The sequence below is a fragment of the Protopterus annectens genome, chromosome 4.part1 (assembly GCF_019279795.1).
Source record: "Protopterus annectens isolate FY-2018-M chromosome 4.part1, PAN1.0, whole genome shotgun sequence".
NCBI lineage: Eukaryota > Metazoa > Chordata > Ceratodontiformes > Protopteridae > Protopterus > Protopterus annectens.
Genome location: NC_056734.1, coordinates 763,938,595 through 763,953,263, shown reverse-complemented (window position 1 = coordinate 763,953,263; position 14,669 = coordinate 763,938,595). Strand labels below are relative to the sequence as shown.

At 35.8% G+C, this 14,669-nt stretch overlaps 1 protein-coding gene across 1 annotated transcript in view; it reads right to left on the bottom strand.

The window, feature by feature from the left end:
* The window catches only part of LOC122801410 (extracellular calcium-sensing receptor-like), a 108,015-nt gene that overhangs the window by 82,363 nt on the left and 10,983 nt on the right, over positions 1-14,669 (bottom strand). Inside the window, exon 2 of the mRNA XM_044070925.1 lies at positions 12,525-12,786. Within this exon, the coding sequence (XP_043926860.1) occupies positions 12,525-12,786 (262 nt within the window). The remainder of the gene's footprint in view (positions 1-12,524; positions 12,787-14,669) is intronic.

The following is a 14,669-nucleotide window of genomic DNA, read 5'->3' as shown; positions in this document are numbered from 1 at the left end:
TGGCTTTGTATTTTGCAATTCTTCCTTAAGTTTGGCTATTAGAATGGTGTTCTATAAATTAGTCTCTGTTAGTTCAGTTAATTCTTCCTCCTTATCTTATAAACACTTTTTAAGGTCTATAATCTCTTTTTTTAATTCTTTACAGGATGTATGATACCTTTTATTAGAATCTTCTATTGGCTGTAGGGCCCCTTTGCACTTTTGACAGAGTTCTTACATATAATTTCTGAACATTTTGAAATCACCTTGTTTGTCTTTTAAGAATTTGTGATAGTCTTCGGTTAAATTATCATGAGCCTTGCCCCTGTCCTCAGGGTCACCAGCAGTGGCTGTATTCCACTGTTCTACATAATTTTAAGAGGGTATAACAATATCTATAGAGGACTCTGTCAGTCATAGATTTAATTGATGTTCTAACTCTGACATTAATGCAGTGACAGTACACAATTGTTTACTATCTGGATATAATGTAAGCATTTTACCTTTTGCTGGTTCATCACCATTAAAAAGTTTGTCTTTGCAGTCTAACCTTTGAACAATAACGTGTACTCTATTTTTATGGTACTGCACACAAAGAGCAGTTTCAGATGATTCACACAATAAACATTTACTATAACATGCCACATGCTTTGTTTTAATTACCAATCAAATGTTATAACCCACTTACATATTGCTTGAATGTCAACTTAACCTAATAAGGTTTTACACTTACTAATGTGTTGAGTATACCAACATTGCATTTTTTCCCATAATTTATCTGCTTGGTCTGACACATTAAGAGTAAAGCTTTGTTTACATTTTTTACTGCAGTCCCTAATGGCATCCATACTTATATGTGACACAGAAAAAAAGTCTTACCACATAGCAAGAGAACAGGTGATCAGGCTGTTGTCACAGATGGCTGGAAAAATGTCCATAGTCACTTGAGAAGCTGGTGAAATGAAGCTGGCAGTGGGTGGCTTTGAGACCTTGTTCTTCACCTGATTTGGAGAATTTATGGCACTGTGACCTTCCTGCATGGCAGCCTCTCTGGATTCAGACACCTAAAAACTGTACTGCTGCAAGCTGTATACAGCTGGATTGCTCCTATTTAGGAATCACTCATATACACAAATATTAGTTACTGCACCTTTGCTGGGGTGACCCTATGCAGGCATCACTACCCCTGTGTTCGAATGCAGGCTAGACTTGCCACTGAAAAGTTAATTATGAAGGTGCTGCTGTGCTGTACTGGAAACAAAGTCTTTTTAAGACACAAAGTCTTGTTGGCAGTTTACTGCTAAATCAGAGTCTGGTTATAACACAGAGTTTTGCATAACTGCATCTGCAGTCTGTTTAAAGCACCAAGCCTTGCAAACTACACACTGATAAAGAAATATACTTTGCAGCACAATACTATTTTACCATAAGCACAGTTCCTAATAAATAACTTATTCTTATAACAAATGACATGTACTACTGTGACAGCTTTTAGCTTAGATGTTCAAGGTTTACTTCATGATTAGTATAAATGGTTATTTTCCTATACAATACCTTGGAACAAGTGTGTTCCTACAAATACCTCTAACACAGCTTAATTTTTACAGTCTATTTATACATTTCTTGGATCCTGTTTTTCTTCTTGGCATCTCTTTTTGAACTTTGTATGGAAACATCTTCTAGGAAACACTTCTGCAGATGCTTGTGGGAAGCATGTAATATTTTACTTTTCAGACTTGTTTTTTAAGGAAATGTCTTGTGGGAAAGCACGTAGAAATTGTTTTTCTGCTGATCATGTCCACTCATCTGTAAGAAAGCACGTCCAACTTTTTTGCCGATATTGTCAGAAAACATGTTTTTAAGGAAACATCTTGTGAGAAAGCACATACTGCTGATTTTGTAAAAACATATCCATTAACAGAAGTCTGTAAAAAATATTTGTCAAGCTGTTCTGCTGATGTGAGAAAAGCATGTTATACTTGCTTTCCATAATTGTTTTTAGGCTTTTTGCTGACAATGTGAGGAAGCATGTCTGTTAGTAGATGTTTTTTCTTCATAACACATACATTTTATGGATGCCCAGTTTACATTGATAAACTCTATACCTACATTCAAGCAAACATTTTATTTAATGTTTTTATTTTTCAGCGTATTTCCAGCAGATTTTATTATAATCATTGTTCAGCCCACTCTCACAGGGCCCCAGCACAGAAAGTTCCTCTATGAATTCCACACTGTTTTGTATGGAATATACAGAGCTTCAGATAATTAACTAGTCAGTCTATGCAAACTGCTGCTAGTCTTACTGGGAAAATGAATTTGTGCAAATTTTTTTTTCCTGTCACCTTTAGATAATTGTAGTTAAAAGGTGTGACATGAGTGAATAACTTGTTTTGCTGCAGGACTGAGTTTGCTAATTAAAAATATGGTATTTATTGTTTTGATGCATGACTGAATTTGTTTATTAAGTATATGGTATTTACTGTTTTCTTGAATGACTGAATTTGTTTGTTAGGTATATGGTGTTTGCTGTTTATTGAATGATAGAAATTTGCTCTTTAGGTATACGTAAAGTAATAGTGGGAGGTCCCCACAGTAAATAAGTGAAAGTTTATTAAAATGTATGTGCATACAACAAAAGGGAATTTAACACAAGGAGATGCTTTGTGTTGAGGGGTGGTACCTTCAGGATAAAAGGGTAAGAGGCATGACTGTTGCTTTGTGTTGTTTAATGTACGGCTGATGTTTTTGCTATTTTGTAATGTATGACTGATGAGAAAGACAGAGAAAAAAGTCAAAAGTAAAGTTAAATCTGATTCATGTGCCTACAGCATGTTGGGATGTAGGTGTGTGTGAAAAGTTAAATCAAATTCATGAGCCTATAATTTGTTGGGACATAGGTGTATGTGCTGTTAAATCAAGTTCATGAGCCCATAGCATATTGTGACATAGGTGTGATTGTCTGAAAGTACCCTCAGAGGGTCCAATAAAGTGGACAGTTCTGGACACATTAACTATCCACCTTGTAATCCCAATTGTGATGCTGGAGCTGTAAATTTTGAGCTCATAGCAGGAGGAAAGCAAGTGGGTACTGTGGTAAAAGGCTGATCAAAACCTTTCCTCTGTCATTGCATGATGACAGCATCCCTAGCCTTCCCTCCCTGAATGGTGTGTGGATTGATGTAGTTATTTCTTTCCTCTGAATTACAAGGATCTGGGATCTATAAGGTAAATCTTTACAGGGAAAAATGGGAACACAGGTAAGCAAGCAGGATCACATCTCTGAAAAGGGAACACCTGCATATTGTATGTATTTGAATGAGTAGTTTCAGCTTACTAAAATTGCTCTAGTGGAGTATTTCCATTAAATAGAACTTATGATAAGGACAAATTAATGAAATTGAAGGATGTTTCAAAAAAAAAAAGAAAAACAAAGTAAGTGGGGAACAAATGTCAGTATTTTATTCTTGGCATGCTGAAGTTCTCCAAAGGAAAAATGAGTCAACATTAAGGGGGTTACAGGATGCAAATAAGAAATTGCTAGAACAGCTAAAAGAGGTTAAGAAGGCAGTACAGACCAGTATAAAGGGATCCATTTATCCTGTTTTGGCAGGTTTAGGACAAACTGATGATGGCCAAAAAGCAGAAGCTTCTGAAGAGGATGATAATGCCCCATATGTACCGGTACAGGTGGCTCCTGTACAAGATTCTGCTGTTTCCCTGACCCCTACATTTTGGTCAACTGTCCATTGGACACCAAGTCAGTGTGATTTTGTTACATCTCAGACTAGTTCCCCTATTCAAACTTCATCTTCTGAACATGCCTTTGCAGTCAAGGTGGGGGTCTTTTTCCTATCTGTCTAAAACAGCTTCTGCTTCTCCAACAAGAGCATTAGTATTTGACACCCCTGGAGCTCATCACATGTGCTCACATTATAGGGTAGGACAGGAGGTTATGGCCTCTGAAGAGGATCTTTTGGCACCTCAAAGGGAAATTTTTGGGGCTAACAATAGAGAACTTGTTCATTGTCCTTGGACCACTGCTGATTTGCATACTATGTCTAAAAGTTTTCCAAATATTAGAGAAGATTCCTTAAGGTTTAGGGAGGAATTAAAAACTATAACAGAATGTTACAATCCTTCATTGACAGATTTAAATCAGCTGCTCAGGGTAGTTACTTCAGTTGAAATAAGAAAACAGTTATTTGAGAAGGTTTAAATAACAGATTTTACTCTTACAGGAATGCACTAATAGATAAAAGGGCAGCATTGTTAAATAAAATTAGAGAAGTGTGTCAAGTTAGGACTGATTGGTCTAAGATACAGGCATGTAAGCAAAATAAAGGTGAAGCCCCTGCAGACTATTTGAGATATCTTAAGGCAGTGTTTGCTAGATATTCAGGGATACTAAATCCTGAGGAACAAGCTAAGCCAGTTATTGAAGCAGATTTTGTGCAGGTTCTGCAAGCTCCCGTACAAAATCAGATAAAGCAAGTGCATGTACACTGGCAGGGTAAGGATTTGCAGTCTTTATTAAGTGTTGCAAATCACTGTATTGAGTATCAGGAAAAATGGAGCAAGGATACTGAGGATAAGCTGTTAACTTTGCAGATAAGGCAGCTAGAAGCCCCAAGGGGACAAGGCAGAGGCAATTGAAGGGGGAGAGGAATTGCTAGGGGACTTAACAAGAGTGCTGGCCAAGGGGAACTAAGTGCAGCTGGTTGGCAACAATGAGCTGGCAGTGCCCCTCCTGCCTCATCTAGTGGATCTTTCTTCAATCGTGAGAAGCAGGACATTGGAGAGGAGCATGCCCATACAGGCAAATACAGAGAGTCCAAGATACCTGGACTAAATGGCAGTCAAATTATAATAATGCTACATTTCCTCCACCACTTCCTGACATTGGAAGGAGAAAGGAATCACCATACTGACTATGTCAGGGAAATGAGACAGAAATAAATATTGATCCTTTGTTGCCAATAGATCAAAAGGGACCCCCATGTTAAGGTAGAAGTAAATGTAAAGAAAATTCCATTCCTTATGGACACTGGAGCCACTAGGTCTGTATTAAAAGTTACTTCAGATAGCCAAATACCAGTATCAAAACAAAGTAAAGTCAATTGGAGTAACAAATGCTGCTGTTACATATCCTGTTTCAGAACCTATACCCATTTCTTTAGATCCGATTGAAGAAAGGCATTCTTTCCTTTTGAGTACTACTGCATCAGTAAATCTGCTAGAAAGAGACCTGTTATGCAAACTGGGTTCTACTCCTTACTGTACATTAGAAGGGGTGTATCTGGATGTTCCAACAGAATCAGAAGGGTAAGTATTAGCAGTCTTAGCAGAAGCTGAGAAACAGCCTCTTGAAAGCATACATACAACTGAAAAACTTTTCAGTAGTGTCAGTAGGATGCCCTACATCTTCTGACTATTGCGGGAAAAGAACATGAGATATCAAGAGAAAAATTGCAGCTATGGTCACCTCAGGTACGTTATCTTGGCTATTTGATATCTCAGGGTAGTAGACAGGTGTTGCCATCCTGTATTGAGGCAATAGCTAAAGTGAAATGTCCAACTACTCAGAGTCAGCTTAGATCTTTCTTAGGTATGACAGGTTATTGCAGACAGTGGATTTCCAACTATGCAAAAATTGCTAAACCTTTGACAAATCTTTTAAAACAAGATACACCAGAGCCCCTCCTTTGGGATAGTGAAGAGGAAAATTAATTCCAGAATTTAAAGCAAGCTTTAACTACTGCTCCAGCTTTAGGGTTAGCAAATTATGGGAAGAAAACAGTATAAGAATCTTCTCTGTGTGGAAGATTTTCAATCCATATATAGTTAATCACTGTATATTAATCAGATGAGATAATGGTAGTAGAAGTAGTGAACTTAAACTCATCCTAAGTCAAAACATTATAAAAAAATATAATTTAAAATATTATACAGAATTACTAAGTATTCAAAAGTAATTCTAGCAGGGTAGACAGTCTGTTTCCAGTCGAAAATACTTTATTAAGTACACAGACAAGGATCTAAGTAAAACAAAAATAACAGAATAATACTTTCCTCACAAGCTTTCTAACTATATATATATATATATATATATATATATATATATATATATACTTTTTATATCAGGCATGGGAGTGGTTTATTGTGCTGTAAAACATAGTGTATTGGTATACATGTTAAATTCACATCCCTTCCCCCATCAGTGTGACATTCGAGCTGGTCCTACTCTACTTAGCAGCTGTCATAATAATATAACCCTCATATACTTTAAATAAAATTAATGATGATATGGTACCTCTTATTTAACCAGATTATTAAGTCTGTGATTTTATCCAAGACAATATACTACATGGCTGGAAATATAAAAACCTTAGACCTTTTGGTAATCTAAAAATATATATTAATATATACATATACATTTTGAATGCAAAAAAAAAATCCATTGTGAAAATCATATTCTATTTCCATAACCTATTGTTAACAAAGATCACTTTCCTCCTTCTCAGCTTCTTCAGGTCTGTGTACAAGAACCATAAAAATTATCTACAAAAATATTATTGTATAATTAGCTAGCATTGTTATTATACATCATTTTGAATCAAGTGGAAAAAAATAAGGAAAAAAATGTATGATGATGGAAACAAAATATACACTTCGATTAAAAATGAGTTAACATGGTATTTAAAACCAACTGGAAAAATAAAATAAAATAAAATTAGTCATGTAATCAATGTGGCAATTTTCTAAGTTCCAGTACACTTTTAAGTAAACAGTAGTAGTTTAGTCCAGGCTTCCTAAAAGAGTTCAGCTTTAATTGCTGCATGAGTTCACATTTATCCAGCATATTTAGGATGTCTCCTTCAAGATCACCCATGTCTATGCAATCCAGTATCTGGAACATAGACCTATGTGTCTTTTATGAAGACCAAGGTGTTTGGTTAGTGCATTATTTTTACATCCAGAGCGGATTTCTGCCAGTTGACCTGAAATCCTATGCTTAAGTTTATTTACAGTCTTGTCCACATAAAATGCATCACATTTATTGCACTATGACTTCTAAATTACTTTTGTAGTGTTACAGTCACCTAGTGCACTGGTCTTAATGATTTTCTTTAAATAAGGTAATAAAAACTATCACCTTGCTGTATAAATATACAAAATGTACAATTAGCTTCACATCTTTTAGTGTTTCTCTCATATAGTCTAGATTTAAATTGAACAAAACTTTTAATGTTCCTGGCCTTCCTGTAAACAAAGGATGGGGCTTCAATTAAGATGTTAATCAGAAAAAGGTTTCCTGTGACAATGGTCCAGTTTTCTTTAATAACATTTTTGATACTGTGATAATCTAAACTGTCAGGATGCAGCTATTTTTGCATCTGTTATTCTCTGTGGAATTCCGTAACATTCGCCTACTGAGGAGGTTGAGTGAAGGTGTTTCAGTCCTTTTCAGTTCTGTAATGGGTTTCAGGATCTTTTTTTAACATCTGACTTTCATACCTTCTCACTAAGAAATCATTCCTTAAGTTGTTCAGGTTTCTCAAAAATTGTTCCATCTCTGTGGTAATTCTACCTAATCTATAGGTCTGGGACTTCACCACATTATACTTGTTTTTTGCAGGATGCAGACTTTTACTGTGGAATAATAAGTTAACCCCCATTGGTTTTCTGAATAGATCAGTGGTGATTCTGTTACTGTTGGTATCCTTCAAAATCTGCATATCTAAGAAAGTGGTTGAAGTATAGCTATGGGAAGAGGTAAACTTCAGGAAGGAGGTTGTTTGATTGAGATAAGTGATAAAAACTCCAAGCTGCAAGGTGTCATCTTCCCACACAATAAAGATATCATCAATATAATTTTTTGACTTAGGATGAGTTTAAATTCGCTACTTTTACTACCATTATCTGATCTGATTAATATACAGAGATTAACTAGATATATATAAATTGAAAATCTTCCACACAGAAAAGTTTCTTGTTTTTGGACCCACTATAATTGTTTAGTGGGTTGTTTGAGACTTTGGGGATAACGCAGAGAATACCTGTTTTTCAGATTATGGAAAGGCTTTCATTTTATTTTGTCATGAACAAAATAGATTGGCTTAGGGAGTGCTTGCACAAAAACATGGAGACAACTGCCATCCAGTAGCTTATTATAGTGCAGCACTAAAGGGATTTCCGGCATGCCTAAGGGAAGTTGCTGCTGCCATTCTAGTAAATCTAACACAATCACTGGCACTCAGGCATGATTTTACAGTAGCTATCCCTCATTCTATATCATCTCTCTTACTTAGAATGATATCTCAGCCACTCTTGACTACACGTCTAACTAAATATAAACTTAACACTTCTTTCTGCTCCATCTGTTTCTCTCATACACTGTCCAATTCTCAATCCTGCATCCTTGCTACCTACTACTGAGGATGGTGAAAAACATGATTTTCTATGTGTACTAACTATCTGCTATCTCCTAGGAATGACTAAAGGGACACTCCTATACACAATGCTGAACTGGACTTATTTGTCGATGGTTCCTGTGGAAGAAACCAAAAGGGACATCTAACAGCAGGGATTGCTGTGTGTACCGAACATGAAATATTGCTTCAACAAGGATTAGAATGTGTTCATTCTTCCTAAATAGCTGAGTTAGTGGCTTTGCGAAAAGCTTGTGACTTAGTCAAGGGCAAAGTTGCAAATATTTATACAGACAGTTATTATGCCTTTGGGGGTGGTACATGGTTTTGATCAGCTTTGGAGGCAGAGAGGTTTTCTAACCTCATTGGGCACTAAAATTTAAACTTATGAATATGTAAATGATTTATTGGAGGCCCTTTTACTGCCTAGAAAGCTGGCTATACTCAAATGTAGTGCCCATCAGAAGGGTGTAGGCAGTGTTTCAAAAAAGAACAGTTTGGCAAATCAAGATGCTAAACGTTGTAGAAGGAAATTGTAATAATTGTTATGTAATGCTGTTGTAAAACTCTAATAGTGATGATGTGTTTGACTTTAAGAAACTGTCAGTTTTCCAAGCTGAAGTGTTACAGGAAGAAGTTCAGGGGTGGCTCAGGGATGGATGAGTAAAATCCTTTTATGGAAAATGGCGACATCCGGACAGCTGACTGGTGGCACATGCCTCCTTGCTACATTACTTGGTAAGGGCATATCATTTACCAGCCCATGCAGGTAAGACAGCTTTATTTAATCAAATTACCTGAAGTTAGTATACCCCTCATGTCTCCTCTTTGATAGTTCAGTATGTTAGTAATTGTGCAATATGCTTAGAGTATAATGTTAGCAAAATTGCAAACATTAAGGCTGCTTGTTTACCACCACCTTGGAGACCTTTTGTTAATGTGTAGCTGGACTTTGTTCAGATGCCAAAAGTATGTAATTTACAATATATACTGGTGGTGGTGTTTATGTTTTCTGCGTGGGTGGAAGTTTACCCATGTCATCAAGCAGATGCCATCACTGTTGAGAAAAAGCTTATGTATGATTTTATTTCTAGGTTTGGTGTACTTTGTATTATGAATAATGACCAGAAAACCCATTTTAACAATTCCCTGATAATGTTTAATATTAAGTTGAGTCTTCATTGTCCCAACCATCAGCAATCATATGAAATAGTAGAGAGGGTTAATAGGATCTTTAAAAAAATGTCAAAGATTTGTGCTGAAACAAAGCTTCAATGACCAGAGGCACATCCCTTAGCATTGATGAATATGAGGAGTACATTAAATGCTACAGTAAAATTGAGTCCCTATGAGATACTAATGGGGAGACCCATGGCCCTTCCAGCACCTTCCCCTGTGTCACATGAATAATTAACTTTAATGGATGATGTTATATTGACTTATTGTAAAAGTCTTATCATTTTTTTGCAGCAATATCATATAACTGTACGAGAAGCTCTTCCTCAACCTCCTGACCAGCCCTGTGACCAACTGCAGCCAGGGGATTGGGTTTATATAAAAACCTTCCAGAGAAAGAATTGTTTGAGCCCAAGGTGGAAAGGCCCTTTCCAGGTGCTCTTAACCACCATGACTGCAGTATGATGCTGAGGACTACCAACCTGTATTTACTCATCTCACTGCAAGAAGAACTGTCGTGTGGGGGCTCCAAACAAATCACCCTTGTCAGTGAAGGAAGATCGAAGTTCAAAGGAGGAATCATCTTCCCCAGTAAAGGACTAAGGAGAAAAATTAACTCAGACAACAATCCCTGATGACAACACGTACTTTTGCTCTATTTTTGTTGCTGTTTCCTTTTGTAAAGTGGTTGAGAGAAAATAGTTTCCTTTTGTTTTTTTGACAATATACTGTGAACCTGAATGTGACAAACTGTTGGGTATGTTTACATATACATCATCATTCTAGGGCAGGGATTCTCATGATTCCAATTCCTGCATCATAGGTAATATTTGAGAAAGATCTCAGTGCTGCTAATCTAACCTACTGTAATGTGACTAATTTCTCAAAAGTTGTGTCACTTCAGCTTGCAAACATAAATCATGGAGACACATGCTATGCCAGAAAAGTACCAGTGGGAACCAGCAAATGTAATGACACTAGACATGAAAGTGTGTTAGACTCTACACTTAAAAAGTTATGACTGGGGCATGACATGGGCATGATAGGGGATCGTTACTACATTTGCGGTGATTGTGGCTACACCTGCTTGCCCATGAACTTGTCGGGATGTTGCTTTGTGGGCAATATTACTCCTGCTATTCAGTATTTTGAGGACCCTCCACCAGGTAGACAGAGAAATAAGCAAGCAATCTACTGGGCAGAAAAAGTATTTTCAGTCTTTGTTCTTCTGTATGGAGTACAAAGGACATTGCTTGAAATTACCATGTTTGCTCAAATTCTTCAGGAGGTAGCTAGCCATACTTCACCTCACATCAGGATGGCAAATCGAGAAATGACTGAAATGTGAACTGTGGTGTTACAAAATCAACTCGCACTCGATATAATGCTTGCTGCAAAAGGGGGGTTATGTGCCCTCACAGGAAGACATTGTTGTTCTTATATTAGTGACTATCATGATGAACAACAAAAGCTGGCCAATTTCATGGAACAGAGGGCCAAGGACCTGGACAGCATATCTAAACAATACACATTCTTTGGATGGTGGGGCAGTGTATTTGGTAACCTGGGAATTAGTATATTGCAAGGTATCATTACAATAATTGGTATTATTCTTTTAATTGTTTTGATATTTTCTGTTCTAAAGGCTGTAATTGCAAAATATCTAAACTCACCTGCACATGAAATGCCATTTATGAAAGTCTCTGACAATGAAAACTCAATCATTGCAGATGAAGAATACTATAATGCTGAAGCCTATTTTATCAAGTTAAGAAGATTCAAAATATAATTATATGTGTTGTTGACACTGATAGTGTCATATGGGGGAATTAGTCTTCACAAAATGCATATTAACTTGATGTTTCTTCACAAATGAGTCAAATAAAATGTTTATAATATGTTTATGTTGAAAATATATTGTAAAATAGATGCATGATTATACAAAATACAGTTTCACATAAATGCCTTACAACCGCATTATAGTGTACTGACAGAAAATTGAAGGCAAAGTAAGTGCTGAAGGAGTTATAGGATGTTACTATGTTTAAAGGAGTCTGGTTTCAGAATGTAATGGAGGGATGAAAGAAAACCATGTGCCAATAATCTTTTGTAAGCTCTGGCCTTCTCAGGCTGGGAAATGAATGATTGCAACAATATTTGTAAGATAGTGGTACTGAATGATACAAGGTCAAAAGACAAATTGTTAGGCCAGGTGGTCTTTGTTTTAGAAAGGCATATTTGTCAAGTGTTCACATAAAGTTCTAAGTGAGAAGCACGAGGGCACAAATTATTCTAAAATTGTATGATTTGTTAAAAGCTATGTTACATCATAGTTCTGCATGCATGAAACTGACAAAAAAGGTACAAAACGTGTATCATTATGCTGAGTTTTGAGACTGATTTGGAAATTTTGTGAAGGCAGTCTCCCAGAGCTTATTGTCTGGAATATGTAGTAGTTTGTGCATCCTGAAGCATTATTCTTAACTCAAGTCTAAAAGGTAAATCTCTGTTATTTATTTATCTTAATGGCACACTTTAACAATGCTTCCATAGAATTTTAGATATTAGATCATTACTCCTTGTTGTTTGTATTCTTAATGTAGAATTTAATTAGAACGCTTGTATCATACCATTATTGTATGGAGTCTCTGTTTTTATTGCAGTATTTTCCATAGAACTCTATGTATTAGAGAAACTGTGTATGTGCATTTATTCTCCTTGTTTGGTGCTTTTCTCCCTGGGACTACACTGAAAAGGGTCTTTTCTTGGCCAGTCAGTCATTCCCAGTTAACAAAAATAAATGCATAACTAACTAGTAAATAAACTGAACTAATCTTGAACCACTGTCATACAAACTTACAAAAAATGTTGAAAAACAATTGTTTTTTAGAAATGTTAATGAAATATTACAGTAAAAAGAAAATTTTGTTTACATACCAGTGGAATATTGAAAACACCCAGTAATGCTCCAGCTAAAATAACTCCAGAAGCACCGATGATTGCAGGAATGGAAGTGGTCCATCTGCCACTTTCTCCAGTCAGCAGTATAATGGCAGCTCTCAGGGCTTGGAACTGGGTATTGCAAGAATCATCTATTCTAAATCCCAGACTGATATTAGGCAAGATCTGATGTTTCTGGTTGATTTCCTCAACTGCAAATCTCATTGTCTGGGCCCATCTAAATGACCTAAAACTGAAACTAGAGAAAAAAAATAGACTGGAGTGTTTAACATTAAGCATTTTCAGTAATTCCACAAGTTTTTTTAACACACACACATACACACACACACACACACACACACACACTCTGCATTTATATATATATATATATATATATATATATATATATATATATATATATATATATATATATACACATACATGGGTCTACCTCGACCCATCGAAATTACAGGAAAACTCCTTTTCTTGAAAGTGCATTGTCACAAAAATGCACTTTCGCAGAAAGGAAATTTAGCAAACAGCAACAGGGGCTGTTGCTTAGATCACGGTACAGCGGGGATAAGAGAATATTCCCTTTTCCCCACTGTAGTGCAATCTTGGAGTGAGAATGTAAAAGTAGCGGGGGTGTGGGGATGGGGGGTGCAGGAGTGCTTGCCCCCCTGCATAAACGTGGTTCGTGTTGTATTTTTTTTTTTTCAGTTTATTTGTTTCATGAAAGTGCATTTTTGTGAAAATGCACTTTCGAGAAAAAGAGTTTGTCTGTTTATGTTTCGTTGAAACATAATTTTAATAGGTCAAAGTAGACCCATATATATATATATATATATATATATATATATATAGATATATGTGTGTGTACAGTATATATATATATATATATATATATATATATATATATATATATAGATATATATATATGTATATATACATACAGTGTATATATATATATATATATATATATATATATATATATACATATATATATATATATATATATATATATATATATATATATATATATATATATATATATGTATGTGTGTGTGTGTGTGTATGTATAATTCCGAGATAACAATCGAGAACATGGAAATACTGAATCATGTAAATTTGCCCAACACAACACTAACAAAAAAGCTAGGTGGGGGGCTGCACCCTACACCCCCCCAACTATATATACCAACTCCAAGATCACACTACAGTGGAGAAAGGGCATAAGTCCCCAAGTTGGGCAAGTGTTTACTTGCCCTGGGTAAACTTACGCAATTTGGTATTTCCCTGTTAGCGATTTTCATCTCGGGATTTTCATCTTTGTGCTTATGAGATTTCGGGAATACAAAGTAGACCCATATATATATATATATCTATCTATCTATATATATATATATCTATATATATATATATATATATATATATATGTATATACTTTTATTCATTGTACATTAAACACTAAAGACAGTTGAAGTCATTCAAGATAAGCAAGAGTGGGAGTACAAATGGAATTATGTAATATATATTATTACACTAAGAATGGTGGTGCTGCGGTAGCGTTGTCGCCTCACAGTAAGACGCTGACTGGTTCGACTCTCAGCTAGAGCGTCTTCTGCATGGAGACATGCGTGAATGGGCGTACCTTCATTGAAGGTTGTGCGTTAGGGCTGGCAACTCAGCACGTAAAAAAAAAAATCAACTGCCAATCATTAGCGGACCGGAGTTCTGCTGTGGTGACCCCTAACCGGGAAAAGCCGAAAAACACAACAACAACACTAAGAAACATTAGAGTAGAAAGTATTACCTAAAAAAGTATCATATATGTAAAATAGCTATTCTTTAGTCTACTTGGTGAAATAACTATGCACAATACAAGAAATGGCCACAAAGCCTTAAAACATATCAATCCTTGGTACGTCATAATTCAGTAATGGTTCATGTTTACAAGACTGATACTGAATACGTAGAATTCCAATATACTGAAACAGAAAGCATAAAGCATAAACAAGTCCAAAATTTAAATATTAAAAAATATGGAAATAGCATTGGCAGTTATCAATGCACAAAACACATTTAAACATAACCATAATCATTTAATTTTATTACTTAGGGGATTTAGTATTTTGCAAAACT